This window comes from Corvus brachyrhynchos, unplaced genomic scaffold, assembly GCF_000691975.1.
Source record: "Corvus brachyrhynchos isolate BGI_N302 unplaced genomic scaffold, ASM69197v1 scaffold148, whole genome shotgun sequence".
Lineage (NCBI taxonomy): Eukaryota > Metazoa > Chordata > Aves > Passeriformes > Corvidae > Corvus > Corvus brachyrhynchos.
The window spans coordinates 2,353,662-2,368,715 of NW_008239785.1; the positions used below are offsets into that span (position 1 = coordinate 2,353,662).

General features: G+C 57.7%; 1 protein-coding gene across 6 annotated transcripts in view; it reads left to right on the top strand.

Annotated features, from left to right (window-relative positions):
• RNF157 (ring finger protein 157) overlaps nucleotides 1–15,047 on the top strand; it is a 22,027-nt gene extending 6,980 nt beyond the window's left edge. For 2 of the 6 annotated variants that reach the window (XR_001864935.1, XR_001864934.1), the window contains exons 3-20: nucleotides 2,465–2,553; nucleotides 3,036–3,182; nucleotides 3,741–3,858; nucleotides 3,958–4,024; nucleotides 4,181–4,224; nucleotides 4,615–4,662; nucleotides 4,929–5,000; nucleotides 5,506–5,665; nucleotides 5,858–5,970; nucleotides 6,247–6,485; nucleotides 6,572–6,680; nucleotides 6,951–7,062; nucleotides 7,491–7,690; nucleotides 7,823–7,888; nucleotides 8,249–8,297; nucleotides 9,784–9,894; nucleotides 10,519–14,495; nucleotides 14,961–15,018. Coding sequence is in view for 3 of the 6 variants with exons in the window: in XM_017743237.1 (XP_017598726.1) it covers nucleotides 2,465–2,553; nucleotides 3,036–3,182; nucleotides 3,741–3,858; nucleotides 3,958–4,024; nucleotides 4,181–4,224; nucleotides 4,615–4,662; nucleotides 4,929–5,000; nucleotides 5,506–5,665; nucleotides 5,858–5,970; nucleotides 6,247–6,485; nucleotides 6,572–6,680; nucleotides 6,951–7,062; nucleotides 7,491–7,690; nucleotides 7,823–7,888; nucleotides 8,249–8,297; nucleotides 9,784–9,894; nucleotides 10,519–10,614; nucleotides 14,455–14,495 (1,881 nt within the window). In the remaining 3 variants the exon portion in view is untranslated. Of the gene's footprint in view, nucleotides 1–2,464; nucleotides 2,554–3,035; nucleotides 3,183–3,740; nucleotides 3,859–3,957; nucleotides 4,025–4,180; nucleotides 4,225–4,614; nucleotides 4,663–4,928; nucleotides 5,001–5,505; nucleotides 5,666–5,857; nucleotides 5,971–6,246; nucleotides 6,486–6,571; nucleotides 6,681–6,950; nucleotides 7,063–7,490; nucleotides 7,691–7,822; nucleotides 7,889–8,248; nucleotides 8,298–9,783; nucleotides 9,895–10,518; nucleotides 14,496–14,960 lie in introns of all 6 variants that reach the window. The other 4 variants (XM_017743237.1, XR_001864936.1, XM_017743238.1 and 1 more) reach the window with 4 other exon arrangements.
• Nucleotides 15,048–15,054: the final 7 nt, after the last annotated feature.

The following is a 15,054-nucleotide window of genomic DNA, read 5'->3' on the forward strand; positions in this document are numbered from 1 at the left end:
AAAGGGAGGAAGTGAGAGCAGGGGTTCAGCCACGGGAGGGATGTCCCCCTCTCGTCGGGATGCCTCTCAGCAGTGGGACTGGAGCAGTAGGACTCCTCCTGCCTGGTGGTGTTTGAGGGGTCAAGTATTAAAAAGATTCAGAGTGAGGACTTAAAAGGCACCAAAGCTTTTCTGTTAAGTTGAGATAAACTTGCCTGGTGCTTTGACCCAGCTCTCAAGCACTGCCTGCTGCCAGCAAGGTTCCTTTTTCCTCCTTGGAATTGGCTTTGGTAGTGTTTTGGCAGCATCATGCACTCCTTCAGCAGGGAAGTGTCCAACCCTGGGCTGTGCCAGAGCGGGGATCCCGGCAGAGCCAAGGTCAGGAGCACCCAGAAAGCCCAAGAACACTGGGTGGGCAAAGGCAGAGCCTTTCCCTCCATCCTCTGCGCTTCCCTGGAAAATGAGAAGTCAGCACTCAGGGTCTCTTCCAGCAGCGAGTGTTGAGAAATCCTCTTGATTACAGTAAAAGCCTCTAAACTGCCCAGTGAGCAGTTCCCATGTCAGCAGCCCTGACAGCAGAGCAGCAGGGAAGGCAAAGGAACAGCTTGGAAACAGCAGAGAGAATTAATACAGCATCATGAGCTAAATTGTCTTGCTCCGGTTTAATTACCAATGGCTCTGGGCTGCAGAGCTGTGACCAAGATCCCGTCTCCCAGGGGAGCAGGGGGAGTTTTGGGAGCCCAGGGAGGAGCTGGGATGGATCTGTGTTGGTTCTGGTCCAAGCCTGTGTCCAGGCAACACTTGGGCCTCTCTGATGCTGCCTGCAAGTCCTGTCCTGGTGTTTCTTGGCTGTGATACTTTTGCTTTCTGGCCTTCTGTGAGAGCCCTGGTTGGGCTGGAAACATTAAAGACGGCCACTGCTTTTTGGTGGGGGATTTATTTTGGGTTCCTTGGGGTTCAAAGGTCAGGAGATCTTGGAAAAATTGTGTCCCAAGTGCTCTGTGAGCAGAGCACTTTGAGCTATGAACAGCGCTGCTGCCACAGGGATGTGCAGGGCAGCCGGAGGCTGTGCAGCTTCTCCCCTCCATGGATACATGATAATCTGGATTTTCCAGCTGGGAACAGGTTCCCAAGGGGGTGGGAAGGGCGTTGCGGGTTTAAGTAGCTGCCACCATGCAGCTGAGGAGCAAGAGAAGCTGCTGGAGGCACACAGAGAGCACAGGGGAAGCCAGGAACTGTTGAAATGTGCCACTGGGTTTCCCTGCCCACGCAAACCTGCTGGGGTCTGCGTGTAGAAAAACCCCAAGACAGACTTTTGAGGGTGGTCTTTATTCCACTTTAAGAGAAGCTGGCCTGCACCAAGTGTTGCTGTAGGCACGTGGATGACACTCTTAACTTCACTGCAACCGTTACCCATTTTTTTATGTTGTGTTTCAGCTTGATTTAAAGTGAGGAGATGCAAAACGTCCTCTGAATGGCCCCTTTCTGATGTGCAAAATCTGGCTTGTAAAATTTAATTAAAAAAAAAATCCAACCACCCCAAAAAAGTGCTCTTCACACGTGGGAGTGAAAGAGCCCGAAGTGGTTTCTGCAGCACAAAATTTGCCTGCGGCACTTCCCCATCCTGCCCAGCCCAACGGCCCCTGTGGGTGGCACCCAGGGGACCCGGCTGCCCCTTCCCTCCTCTGTCGCCCACCCCTGGCTGCTGCAGCAGGAGGGGGGGTGCACCCATGGGTGCTCTCCCTGCCAGGGCTGGTTTGGCTGGGTGAGGTGCAAAGAAGCAATTTTGGATGACTGCATTAGTTTGAATGCAGGGGATGTATCATGACATGGCACAACATGTCATGACACGGCTCAGCTCCAGCCTGGAGCCTGTTCTCACTCTCTCCTTTCCAGCTGCAATGGGTGACTCTGCAGGTGCTCGATTCTGCAGGTGCACGTTTAGTGACTCATAAAAAAGTTTGTTAACAGCAGTTTGATGACTCTGCTGCCCTTTTCCCCTCCTGGAGAGGACGAGAGCAGTGGGATGCAGGGATCCCACCATCCAAATCCCATCCACCACAGGGAGGAAACAGGGACACTTGTGCCTGTTTTTTCTTGGCTGATGGGCAGCGAGGGAGCTGCAGCCTCTCTCTGCCCAGCCTCATCCAGCAGCCTAAAAATCCATCAGCAGCCACCTGCCCTGTGCCCCACATCCCCCTCACCCTCCAGCCAAAGGAACAAGGAACAGCCCCGCTCTGTGTACCCCCTCCCCAGTGAAACTGTCCCTGCTGTTCTGGGCTTGCTGTTTGTGAAGGGATGTCCCTGTCACCGTGCTGCCTGGTACCCAAATGCCAGCGGGAGCTGCGGGTGCTCAGCACCCATCAGGATGCCCAGGCCACCCCAATTCCCTCTGTAGGGTGTTGGGTCTGGGTCACTGGGGGGTCCACAGCCAGCGTAGCCCCCCCACGTGCGTCTGCCTTCACCAGTGTCTCTCTCATCCTAGTTCCCTTACGCTGCTCCACCTCCTCAGGAACCCGTGAAGACCCTCAGGAGCTTGATCAATATCCGCAAGGACACCCTGCGCCTCGTCAAGTGAGTCTGGGCGCCCACAGGGCTGAGCCACGGGGAGGGAGGGTCCTGCTGGGTGCTCCCAGGGGATGGATGGTGGGCACGGGGCTGCTCTCATTGCAGCAGGGCGGATGGATGGAGGGGATGAGCCGCTGCTCTCCAAACGTGCCCTTCCCCTCCCGGCTCCCGCATGCCAGCACAGGCAGTGCCGCAGGATTAAAGGAGCTTAGCACTGCCTTTGAAGTGCTTTGCTTGTTCTTCCTCCCCCACCTTCCAAAGGCTTTGCTGGAGGGAGGCTGGGGATTGCGGCAGGGCCGTGAGATTTGGGATTACGGCTGAAATCCGTCTGCGGCACTTCCCAGCCTGCAGGCGTGACCTTGGGCATGCCGGGCACTCCTGTTGTGCCTCAGTGTCCCCTGATGGAGGGCAGCAGCCCCTTTTGGTGCTGAGGGGATCAGTCCTGGAGCACCCCAAGGCCCGTCTCCTGGACCCTCTGTGCTCCCCAGGTGCTCGGAGGAGGTGAAGACCCCGGGGGAAGAAGTGAGCAAGGCCAAGGTGCACTACAACGTGGAGTTCACCTTCGACACAGACACCCGTGTGGCCATAACCATCTACTACCAGGCAACCGAGGAGTTCCACAACGGGGTGGCGAGGTGAGGGGCCCCAGCCAGGCCTGTGTCACCCCCCAGCCTGGCCTGTGTCCACCCAAGCCTGGTATGTGTCCCTGGCTGATGGACATGGAGCCTTCCCCCCGGAGCATCTTTCCTCTTCAGGACAGGAAACAGCTGAGGGTGGTGCTGGGATTGGAGGGAGGCTCCTTGTTTCGCCCAGGTGCCACCACCAGGTGTTTGCCAGCCCCTGCCATGTCCTTCCCTGTCCCATCCTGCTCCTTCTTTTTACCTTCAGGTCAGAACAGAGGCCAGGGGAAATCATTGACTCCCCCCCCAAACCCCTCCAGGTTGGCTGTGGAGTTGTCCCTATCCCCTCCTGTGCTGTGTTGGCTGCCCTGTGTTTATTTCACCCTGTGGATTATTTTAGCCCTTTTTAGAACTTCTTACCTCAGCCCTAAAAGGCATCTGGGAGGGGAGGAGTGACACACACACAACCCCTCCCATTTTTTGGCTTCTAAATGGTGGGGGGGGGGGGGGGGGAGCAGGAGGAGTGTGGGGACCCCCGTGGTGCCCTGACTCTGTCCTCTCTCCACGGGACAGCTACACCCCCAGGGACAACAGCCTGCAGTCAGAGACGGTGCACTACAAGCGGGGGGTGTGCCAGCAGTTCTGTGTGCCCTCCCACACCATCGACCCCTCCGAGTGGAGCGAGGAGGAGGTGGGTCGCCCCCGCCCCCGACATCATCCCATGGAGATGGAGGTGGGGTGAAGCCTCAGCACTGCTCCATCTCACCAAGCCTCCCCTGTCTCTCTCCAGCTGGGCTTCGACCTGGACCGCGAGGTTTATCCCATGGTGGTGCAGGCGGTGGTGGATGAAGGAGAGGGTGAGGCGGGTGTTCCTTGCTGGGATGGGCTCTCCCAGTTTGCTGGCATTGTGATGCCAGCTGGGCAGAGCCTCCTGCTTTTCCTCACTGCCACCATGGCTCTGCCTGTCCTTCTGCGTGTCCCCTGAGCCCTGCATGTCACTTTGTGTCTTGCAGAGCACAGTGGGCACTGCCATGTGCTGCTGGCCACCTTTGAGAAGGTAAGTGCCAAGCTGGTGCCATCCTCCCCCTCCTACCTCCAGCACCCACCAGGTACAAGAGCCTGGAGAATCCCTGGGAATCGGGATGGTGCTGCTGGGCGGGGGATGTTTCGGGCTGCTCCTCAAATTCTGGGATTATTCCCTCATTTTAAGCACCCCCTTTTGAGGCCTTTGGGCTCAACTCCGTCTTCCTTCCTCCAAGAAGTCTCCAGCTTTGCAATGTGTGTGACCTCTCACAGCTACCTGGTGCTGGGCTGTCAGGAAAAGCCAGAATTCCTGCAAAATGGGCCTGTTGGGAGCAAGGAGGGAGCAGTGACAGCAACAGGGTGGGTGGGTGCTCTAGCACAGCAGCCCAGGGGTGCCCACCAATGTGCTCTTTCCCCTCTCCAGCACAGCGATGGCACCTTCTGCGTGAAGCCCCTCAAGCAGAAGCAAGTGGTGAGTGTTGGGGTGTCCCCGAGGTGGTGGCAGCCACCCTGCACACCCTGCAGGGGAGGCAGTGAGGGACTCTGGGGAGACCCAAAAGCTCCACGCCTGTCCCAGCCTTGCCCCTGCCTCCCAGGGAGTGCAATTTCAAGGTTATCAATGCAAAGAGAACCCCTGGATGGTGGGGGGAGGAGGGCTGGCCCAAGGAGGGGGCTGGGAGCTGCAGTGGCTGTGGGCAAGGTGTGTCTGCTCCTCACCCCTTCCCCATGGGATTGCAGGTGGATGGAGTGAGCTACCTCCTCCAGGAGATCTACGGCATCGAGAACAAGTACAACACGCAGGACTCCAAGGTCTGTGCCTGCATCCCCCTGCCTTCATCCCAGGGGTCTTCCCTCATCCCTTCTTCCCTTCCCCTAGCACAGATCTGGCCACTGAAACATGCTCAGGGCAAAAGGCTGCAGCACAGCACGGAGCTGGTGATGCCTGGGGACACTTTGTGCTGGCATCAAAGCTGCTGGAGGCAGAAAGCTGAAGGATTGAGTTTTCCCCCTGTCCTTTGTGGTCCCTTGGGGGAAGGGTGTTGGTTTAGATGGGGAGCATGCGGCTCAAGGGATGTGCCTTATGCTCTGCTCTAATATGTGAAAGTTGGGGTGCAAGTTAGGGTTTCTGTTTCCTTTGGTCTTATCTCCTGGGGAGGAGCAGTGAGGTCCCAGCAGGGCATTTAAGAGCAAGCAGCCCATGGACACAGGCAGAACCCTCTTGGAGCACCCAGCCAGTATTTTAGAGCACCCACCCTGGTGCCACGGGGGCTGGGGACCCCTGAGGCTGAGCAGTTCCCTCCTGTCCCTGGGGCAGGTGGCCGAGGACGAGGTGAGCGATAACAGCGCCGAGTGTGTGGTTTGCCTGTCGGACGTCCGGGACACCCTGATCCTGCCCTGCCGCCACCTCTGCCTCTGCAACACCTGCGCCGACACCCTGCGCTACCAGGCCAACAACTGCCCCATCTGCAGGCTGCGTAAGGGCCGGGGGGGAGCTTGGGTGGGCTGGTTGGCATCTCTGGGAACGGGCTGGCATCTGCCACCCTCCCGTTCTGCAGTCCCACTAGCCCCCCTGGGGATGGCCCTCTTGGGAAATGCGGTGTCGTTTTTTGACGGGTCTCCCTTCAAAGCCTGGGTTTCATCCCTCCCTTTGTTCCCTGCTGCCGCAGCTTTCCGAGCCTTGCTTCAAATCCGAGCCATGAGGAAAAAGCTGGGCCCCCTCTCGCCCACCAGCTTCAACCCCATCATCGCCTCGCAGACCTCCGACTCCGAGGAGCACTCGGTCAGTGCCTGGCTGAAGGTGGGACCCTGGAGTCTTCCACCAGGGTGGGGAGGTTTGGGGATCCGTGTGTTTCTGAGGGACAGGGTTTATTTATTTAATGCAAATTCATCTTGCAAAAAACGCTGGGTTGATATTGCAAAAAAAAGAGGAAAAAGGTATTTGGCAGGGTGTCCATTCTCTAGGTTTGAGCTTCTCCCTGGGGCATCTTGATCCCACTGGGAGTGATCAGCAAAATGGCCCAGGGAGGATCCTCACCCCTTCTCCCCCTCTCCCCAGTCCTCGGAAAACATCCCCCCGGGTTACGAGGTGGTGTCACTGCTGGAGGCCCTCAATGGGCCGCTGACGCCGTCGCCGGCCGCGCTGCCCCTGCGAGCGCTGGGGGACCCCCCGGGCGTGGGGACCCTGCCCTCCTACGGCAGCGATGGCCCCCTGCCCCCCCTGAGGGCCCTGTCACCCCTCGAGCGCCTGCCTGACTGCGGTCCCCCGGGGCTCAAGCTGAAGAAGAGCATCTCCAAGTGAGTATTGGGGTGGGTCCAGGAGTCTGGGGGGGTCTGGGGGCTGTGGGCAGGGGTGAAACCCTCTGCTTTGCCCCGTTGGCCAGGTCCATCTCACAGAACTCCTCTATCCTGCCCGAAGAGGAGGATGAGAAGTCGTGCACTGAGTCAGAGCTGAGGGTCTCCAGGAGGAGATCCCCAGCCCGGTGTGAGGAGGTGAGCACTGTCCAAAACATGCTGGTGAGGAGTTGAGGCACTGGGGGAGCAGCAGATCTGGGGGAGGCTTGGGACCAGAGACTGACTGGGGTGTGCTGGTGAGGAGTTGAGGCACTGGGGGGGCAGCAGATTTGGGGGAGGCTTGGGACCAGAGACTGACTGGGGTTGCCCCTCCTGGCTCTTCTCCATCCATAAGGATGCCTAGAGGAGATGAGCCATCCATGCTGAATATCCCCTATCCCCTCCCCTCCCCATGGGCTCCTCTTCCAGGAATGTGGTGCAACGCCGGAGAGTGAAAACCTCACCCTGTCATCATCAGGAGCCATTGACCAGTCCTCGTGCACTGGGACACCCCTGTCCTCCACCATCTCATCCCCAGAAGGTACAGCATGGTGGGGTTTCAAAGGCGCTGGCAAGGCAGGAGAGTGGCATCGTGATCTCAGGACTGTCACACTGTGGGGGGATGCAAAGAGGGGTGGCATGGCCCCTTCTTACCCTGCCATGGATATGGGATGGAGCCCCAGGGCATCACCTCTGCTTTGTCACCCATACACCTGGAGATGGGGATCACGGGGCCACCAGTCACGCCTGCTTTGTCACCCTTTAGACCCAGAAAGGGGGGGGCTGTGAGCCCTGGGGACCTGCTGCTGGCAGCTTTGCACCCATCACGTGTCCATGGCATGCAGCCAGCCCTTGCTCTGCACCCCACTCCTCCTCATTAGCCCCTCTGCCATTAGTGGGTGCTGTGCTGTGACTCCCACCGGTGCGTGGGGGAGTCCAGCGGCCCCCTCAGCCCGTGCTCTCTCCCAGAGCCCGTGAGCAGCAGCCTGGCTCAGTCCGTCATGTCCATGGCCTCCTCCCAGAGCCAGCACTCCCAGCTCAGCACTGACACTGTGTCCTCCATGTCTGGCTCCTACATCGCCCCTGGCACGGAGGAGGAAGAGGAGGAGGAGGAGGGGGACGTGCTCCCTTCGCCCGAGGCTGCCAGCGCCACAGCGTCTGATGGAGAGGTAGGGACTGGGAGTTGGTGGTGGCGGTGCCCAGCTTGGCGAGCTTCCCTATGGGATGTAACTCCTCCTCCAAAACCACTGGCACCAGACTTTTTTTGTTTTCCTTCCATCTTTCCCACCTTCCTCCTACAGTCAACACCTGTGGAGTCCCCGGATCTAAACTTTGTCAGCATCTCTGCCGAGGAGCGCGATGCCGAGGTAACCACAACCATCCCACGAGGAACTGGGAGCTGTGGTGTCACCCAGCACTGTGGGGGGATCCCAGTTGTGCCCACAGCTGGGAGCTGTGGTGTTGCCCAGCACCGTGGGGGGATCCCAGTTGTGCCCATGGAGAGGGAAGCTGGGCAGCTGGCACCACATTCCCCCAGGGCTGGGCTGGGGAAGGGGCTGCCCATGCATCCATGTCCCTGCAGGCTGCCCTGGGGATGGATGGGGCAGTGGGGTTGTTCCACTGATCCATGGAATCCCCAGGGCCAGGGATGTTCCCTCAAAGGGACCTGGGAACAGCTCCTGGCACAGCCTCAGGCTAACACTCGCTGCCTCTCGCCTGTGCCACAGGGCAACGATGTGCTGGAGGACGAGGACGCCTCTCCCACACAGGAAGACGGTAAAAGGCCCTGGGTCGTTGTTGTCCCCTCGCTTTCAGCTCGCTGTCACCGTGAGCAGGGGGTGCTGTGCTGTCCCCAGCTTCCCTGCTGCCATCAGGGAGAGCCCTGGGGGACTCTGCGGGCGCTGGAGACAGGGAAACATCTGTCACAGCAGGGACACCCACGGGTGGGCTGAACAGCAGTGGGCGGGGTTGCAAGCCAGGCACGGGGACCCAGAGAGCTCAGTGTGGGACGTGGAGCAGTTGGTGTGCAGGATCCAATGGTTTTTCCAACGAGCCAAGTGGGAAAGAGGCTTCTCTCTCTCTCTGTGTTTTTTCCCTTACCAAGGTGTTTTCTCAAATCTCTGAAACTCTGCCCTGTAGAAATCAGTGTCTGGGCTGATTGCCATAGGAAGGGGCTGCAAAGCTGTTCCCTCTGGGATGCTTTCCTCACTTTCTTTGGCCTGTCCTGAATGTGTTAAGTCAACACACGCACATCGAGGGCTCCTCTCGCCTCCTCCCTTGAGCTCAGATAGCCAAGGAAAGAGGTGGTCACCTCCATGCCATCGGCCACCAATGGCCCTGGATTGCTTTTGGGCAATAGGGAGGCCCACAGTGTGCCCCCTCCCACATTTCCAAGTCTCTTTTTAGCAAAAATATGGCAAAACTATTTCCCAATCCAACCTGAACTCTCAGCCAAGCTGGAAAGCAGGAACACCCATGGAACACCCATCCCCAAATCGTGGCCTCTGACCTGTAGAGAGGCTCAGGCTGGTGGGGAGACTCAAGTATAACAAATAGGAACAACCAAGGGCTGTGGTGGGCATCCATGGGCATCCCAACAACTCTGGGAGCAGGATGGCCTTTCTCCTTAGGACACAGTCCTGCGCCTGTTCCCAGCAGGGCTACTGGCATATTTGGGAACATCCCTCCTGAGGTTCAGTCACCTGCATCTGATGGATGCAGGTAAGAACCTGGGGGCTAATCTCTTGTAGAAGTGATGCTAAGAAGCAGAGTTACCTCCCTCATCCCCAAAAGCCTCCATCCCTCCCTGCAAAAGCTTGGCTACGGCTTCTTTTGCCCCACGCATCCAGCTACTGCCTCCTCCTGGCATCCACGCAGCTCTCACTGCACTGCTGGTGCCAGAGAGGCTCCTGCAGGAGGTGATGGGTGCCACCACGGCCTGGCTGTGCCAGAGGGAAGGTTTGGCTGAACCCTGGGCAGGTTCATGCGTGTACCCATGGCCGCATCGTCGCTGTTCCGCTGCCCTCCGATGTGGCCGGTGCGAGGAAAGGAGCAGCTCGGGCTGTGCCCAGGTGTTATTGTCCACTCTTCACCCAGTCCCACACAGATGCATCATTTTTATCTCATTATTGTTTTTTTTTTTTTTTTGAAAGAGGCTGGGGAGGGGAGAGGAAAAGCCCCAGAAATCCCACCCCCCAGTGCTAAAAAGGCGACGTCGAGCCCCAGCCCGGCCGCGGCGTTAACTGCCTTAACTCCCTTCCAGGCCCGAGGACAGGCGCTTTCCTCGGTCTGAGGTGTGACAATAACAATGACATGGGCATCGCACACGTGAGAGCGCTGGACAATAAACTGTGCTCTGAGGCCTGCTTACCTGGTGAGTGGCCGTCTGCTGAACATGAACTTGGGGTGGGGGGGACAGTTCCACTCTTCCCTGCATCCCCCCAGCCCTTTGCATCCATCCCTCCTCTCCCATCACCATCATTCCCACCATCCTGGCCACTGCCATCCCTGCCAGGTTGTCCTCACTGCACCCCTCCACCTGCCCCTCTGTGGGGCTGAGCGCCAGACACGTCACCACCCATAGGTCAGGGTGGCCTGTCCGGACTGGGATGTCCCCAGGGGGCTGCAGACTTGCTTTGCTGGGGTTCTCTGTCCCTTGGCCAGGGGGCTGCTGGCACCCCAGGGGGCACCAGTCCTCCTTAGGAAGGTGGTTGTGTGGCACAGCTGTAGCCTGGTCCAGGCTTGTGGTGGGCACAGCAATATTTTGTGTTGGGATGTGATCCACAGGCAGTCCAGCTGTACAGCAGGAGCTGCCTGCCTCGTCCTCCTCTTCCTCCAAGGCCAGGGGGATGGGGTGTGTCAGCTCAGGTCATCGTTCTACAGAGCCCCAACATTCATCCATCTTTCCCATTTCTTCATGCTTTCTCCCTCACCCTCTTCCCACTTTTGTTTCCTCCCAGCCTCTCTCCATCCCTTTTTTTTTCTTCCTTCCTCCCAGGCTCCTCCGTCTGCGTGAAAGTTCATGTTCGCTCTGTGCCAACACGGTTTTCTTCACCCACGCTTGTGCCCCTTCCCTGCCCAGAGTTGCCCAAAGGTGACAAATGTATTGAAGACCCCTGGCCCCTGTGTGGAAGGGGGCAGTGGGCAGGGGACCCTGCCCAGCCCTGCAGGCTCAGCTTCCTCAACCTGTGCGTTGGGAAACGAGCCAAAAAGCCAAGACCACACCCTCCATGGGGTCTCCATCAATACATTTGTGGACAAGCTGGAAGCAACTCTGCCCCTGCCTTGCCCCTTCAGCTGACTTTGTGGCAGGTCCCAGACTTGCAGCAGGTGCTGGAGAGCCAAGAGGGTGGGTGAAACCCACTGGAGGGAGGGGAAATCCTTTCTTTCCCCCTGCTCCTTTGGGAAAGCCTCCTCTCCTGCTGCCTCGCCTGTTCCTGGTGGTTTCTGTGCTGGAGAAACACAGCTGAGGCTCTTGGGGAGGAACAGGTGCCTGCCACAAAAGCCCTGTGTCCCCTCCGTCACCCTCTGTCAGCAGCTGGCTGAGCCCTGCCGGCCTGGGGGGCTGGGGAGGGAGCTGGGGGTGTCCCAGCAGCACCTCTGCTTTGCTGGAGGGCCTGGCAAAGCATCCCTTGTCTGTGGCGCCAGCCAAAGCCATCCTTGACTGCATCCCTCTTGGTTGTGCCGGGGGGAGGATGAGGAAGGGGGAGCTTTGCAGCCCAAATGGCTCCGGCACAGGGTCAAATTCTTGCTCTGCTGTGATGAGTGCACTGGCCTTGTCCCCTGCCTGGGCTGGGGTGCAGGATCTGGCCCCTGGGCTGAGCCTAGCCAAGGATGCCCTCTCCATCCTTTGGCCACCACGCTGAGGGCAGCTGCAGCCCTCAGCATGATCTGTGCTGTGCGAGTGGGGTGATCCAGCCTTGGCATTTGTGTGGAAAAGCAGAGGGCTGCCCCTCGTGCTGGGACCAGGGGCAGAGGAGGTGCAGAGTGGGGGCTTTGGGGCTGTCCCTGGTCCCCTGGGAATGGCAGACATGATGTTCTCCATCCCTTCTCACTCTCTGTAGGACACAAGGCATTTTTTCCACATCCTAAGGGACAGTGATCACTGTTGCCTGACTTTCCTTTTTGAGTTGTTGTACCAGTTTGTGTAGATCAGGATGTTCCAGCAGTTTTTAACCAGGGTAATGCCCATTCCAGTAGGGTTGGAGACAAAGTGTCATATAACACATCTGACATCCGTTCTGGTGCACAGTTTTTGGTAGGGGATAGCTGAAGTCACACCCTGCTCTACAGGTGAAGTTACAAATACAGATTTAAGTGGTTACACAGCTGGGTCTTGGTGTCATCCACTGTTAAGTTGTCACAAGGGGCTTGTAGACATACAGACCCTTGTCCTATGGATACTGAGATGGATTCAGGGTCATTATCAGGAGACGTTTCGAAATGATAGACACAGCTCTGTGTCCAAACACAGCTTGGGCTGGCAAAGTATTGCTTTCACATATAAACTCCTGTCATTCTCTCACCACACGACCATCTACAGCAGTGGTTTGCCATGCATGTGTATGGTTGTTCTGAGCCCATGCTCAGTGCTCCAATGGATCTAATCTGATTGCTACCACAAGGATTTGGTGCCTGGTACGTACAGGAGCACTATATATTGCTAAGACAAAAGCTGTGACCTTACTAGTGATGGGGACATAAGAAAATTTGATTAAAACCCGCCAGGATTGAAATGTCCTTTCAAATTTCAATGAATAAAAGTCCCTTTTCCCATTCTATGATTATCCCAGCACTGTAGAGGTAGCCACAACTGAGCTGGAATACAGCTGAGTGCTGAAGACACTTTGCTTTGAGCAATTCCCAGAGCATCAGCCAGCTGGTCATTAGCATTTGGATATTTTTGATATTTGAAGCTGACCACTGTGTGTTTCCAGGAGCGGCTAAGGAAGGCTTTAAAGGTTGATCTGTCCAAGTTATTAATGGTTGCACCCAATTGATCAGTTAAGAGTTTCAAGACTGATACTGTTCAATACCCCCATTCCAGTTCCCAATACATCAGTTAAATGTGCGAGGTAACAGCCTCTGGTTTAGCCAGGAAAACCACCTGGTGGAGGAGGTACCTGTAAAAGGTGAATGTTTTGGTCTGATAGCAGAAACATTGGTCTGCATCTCTTTAAGGACTAGGATTAAGCAATATTTGTTATTGTTCAACCAATTTGACCTTGAAATGTTCAGAGTTGATTTTATAGGTTTTTGAGAAGTTTTTGGAGCAGTTGTGGGGGGGGAATGCTGGGCACCCTTAAACCCTCTAGGGTACAGTCAGCTTTTATATCATAAGGAGTTCAGATCAGTTTTGTGTCTTTAAATTTACAGTCATTTAGGCTCATGGTGAGACAGACTGGGGGTATTCCATGTTTTGTGGGTTTGTTTTGGCTGTATCATTCTTAAAATTTCTAAAGGCCTGTACCCAGTGTGTGACAGCCCTGTTCACTGATTGCAGGGAAGGCAGTTGCATGCTGGCCCTTGAGATCTGTGGTGTTCAAGAGTCCACATCTAGGACAGTCTCCAAGCTGGTGACATTTGATAATGATGTTTTTGTCCTCTCTGTAATGGACGAAGGTGCGGGACGTGGTTCCTCAAAGCTTCTTTTGAAATCTCTGCAGATTTCAATCTGATGGGAAAGAGCTTTGGGAGGAGGCAAAAGGCCACATGCCAGGGATTTTAGGACACGAGGTTTAACTAAAACCTATAGATCTGTGTCCCTGTGTGGATCCTGCAGAGGGTTGCAGGGGCTGTCCCCAGGGCTCAGAGCATCCTCTGGCCACGGCCACAGCCTCTGCTGGGGGCAGCGTGGCAAAAGCAGCTTTGGAAAGAGAAACTGGGGAAAGGCATCTGCCAGTAAAGCTGGCACCAAGGGGGGAGGGCTGGGGAGCTGCTGTAGAAAACCTGAAAGCAGGGCTCTTGCTGGTTTAAAGCCGCAGATGCTCCAAGCTGTGAGCAGTGGGCCGGGCGAGCCGGTTGGGTTTCACCAGGATGGAGTCTGGGAGCTGCTCTGCCCAGGGCAGACCCCTCCAGCAGCACAAGGGGATGGGAGGTGGGTGGGTACAGGGCTGGTACCCTGCTCCAGGACCAGAGTATGTCCTGCTGCCCCAGCCCTGCTCCTCGGCAGCCTTGCAAGGGTGCACTGAGCAGAGCTGGGTCTCTGCACTGGGGCATTGCAGTGACTTAGGCAATATCAGGCTCTTAATGGGATTTCTGTGTGCATGTACACGCGGTCCTGTTTAATTATCCATCCCCTCCGGGATCTGCAGACTTAACATGCCTCGCTCTCCAGCCTGAGCTCGCCATGAAAAGCCAGTCGAAATGGCAGCTGTCACCTCCCATAAATCAGCAGGCAGCAGGATTTTGTTGCTTCCCCTCTGAGAAAGCCTCAGCCCTTGGCCTTGGCATGCCCTCACACAGTCCCTCTGGCTCCAGACACAGGGCTTAACCTCGCTGGAGGGTGCAGCCAAGCTGCCTTAGGGGTGCACCCCCTTCCTAAGGGCAGCACGCAGCCTCTGATGGGTTTGGTGGTGGGACACAAGCCACAGGCCGAGCTCTGCCATCACCCTGCCCCAGCTGGAGGGTGCTGCCTGAACTGGGAGCCTGCAGCCGGAGAGGAGGCATGGAGGACCCAGCTGCCCCAGCACCACAAGCATGTCCACCCCTCGGTTCCCCTTGGCACGAAACCCTGGGAGGCTCCACGCATGGGGACCCCTCGCCCTGTGCCCGGCAGCAGCTCCCCGGCCCCCTCCCGGACCCGTTCGCAGGCGGCGAGACCCGCAGGCCCCCCGGTCACCCCGTTTGCTCGCTCGTGTGCATGTCCCCGTGTCCCTGCGCCGCCTCCGCTCCCGCCTTCACCATGTGCCTTCTGGTCTCTCCTGCCACGCAGCCGCCGTGCCGGACTCCTGCCCCATTAACATTGAGGAATAGGTGAGACCCTGAGCCCCCCAGAGCTGCGCCCACCTCGTGCCCCGTCCCCCGGGGGGGTTGGCGCTGGGTTGTCACCCCTTGCTCCGGCGTTGCTGGCGGTCCCCTCACTGCCCAGGCCAGGGGGACATCGCTTTGTGCCTGGCCTGCAGCCCCACAGGGCACCCTCGCCGGGCAGAGGGGGCACAGGCAGCCCCCCCTTCGTTTGGGTTATTGGAACCCAGCAATGGTCGCGCTGTGCTTGCCGTTCGGCCCTCAGCGTTCCTGAGAAACTGGGGGTTTAAGGGGCTCCCCCAGCCTGGAGAGGTAAGAGCAGGCACCCCCCAGCCCTCGCTGCAGCCAAAACCCAACGGGGGGAGCTGGGGAGGTGGGAGTTACTTTGGGACAGTAAATCGCATAGCCATAGAAAAATGAGCCGAGCGCAGCAGTGGGCTTTGGGAGCCCCTAACTCCCGTTTTCTGCCCCCAGGCCCAGAGGCAGCCAACAACAACGTGGGGCTGCAGCAGACCTGGCCCCGCCGCCTCCCCGGACCCCGGGACCCGGAGCAGGCAGCGGCCGCCCC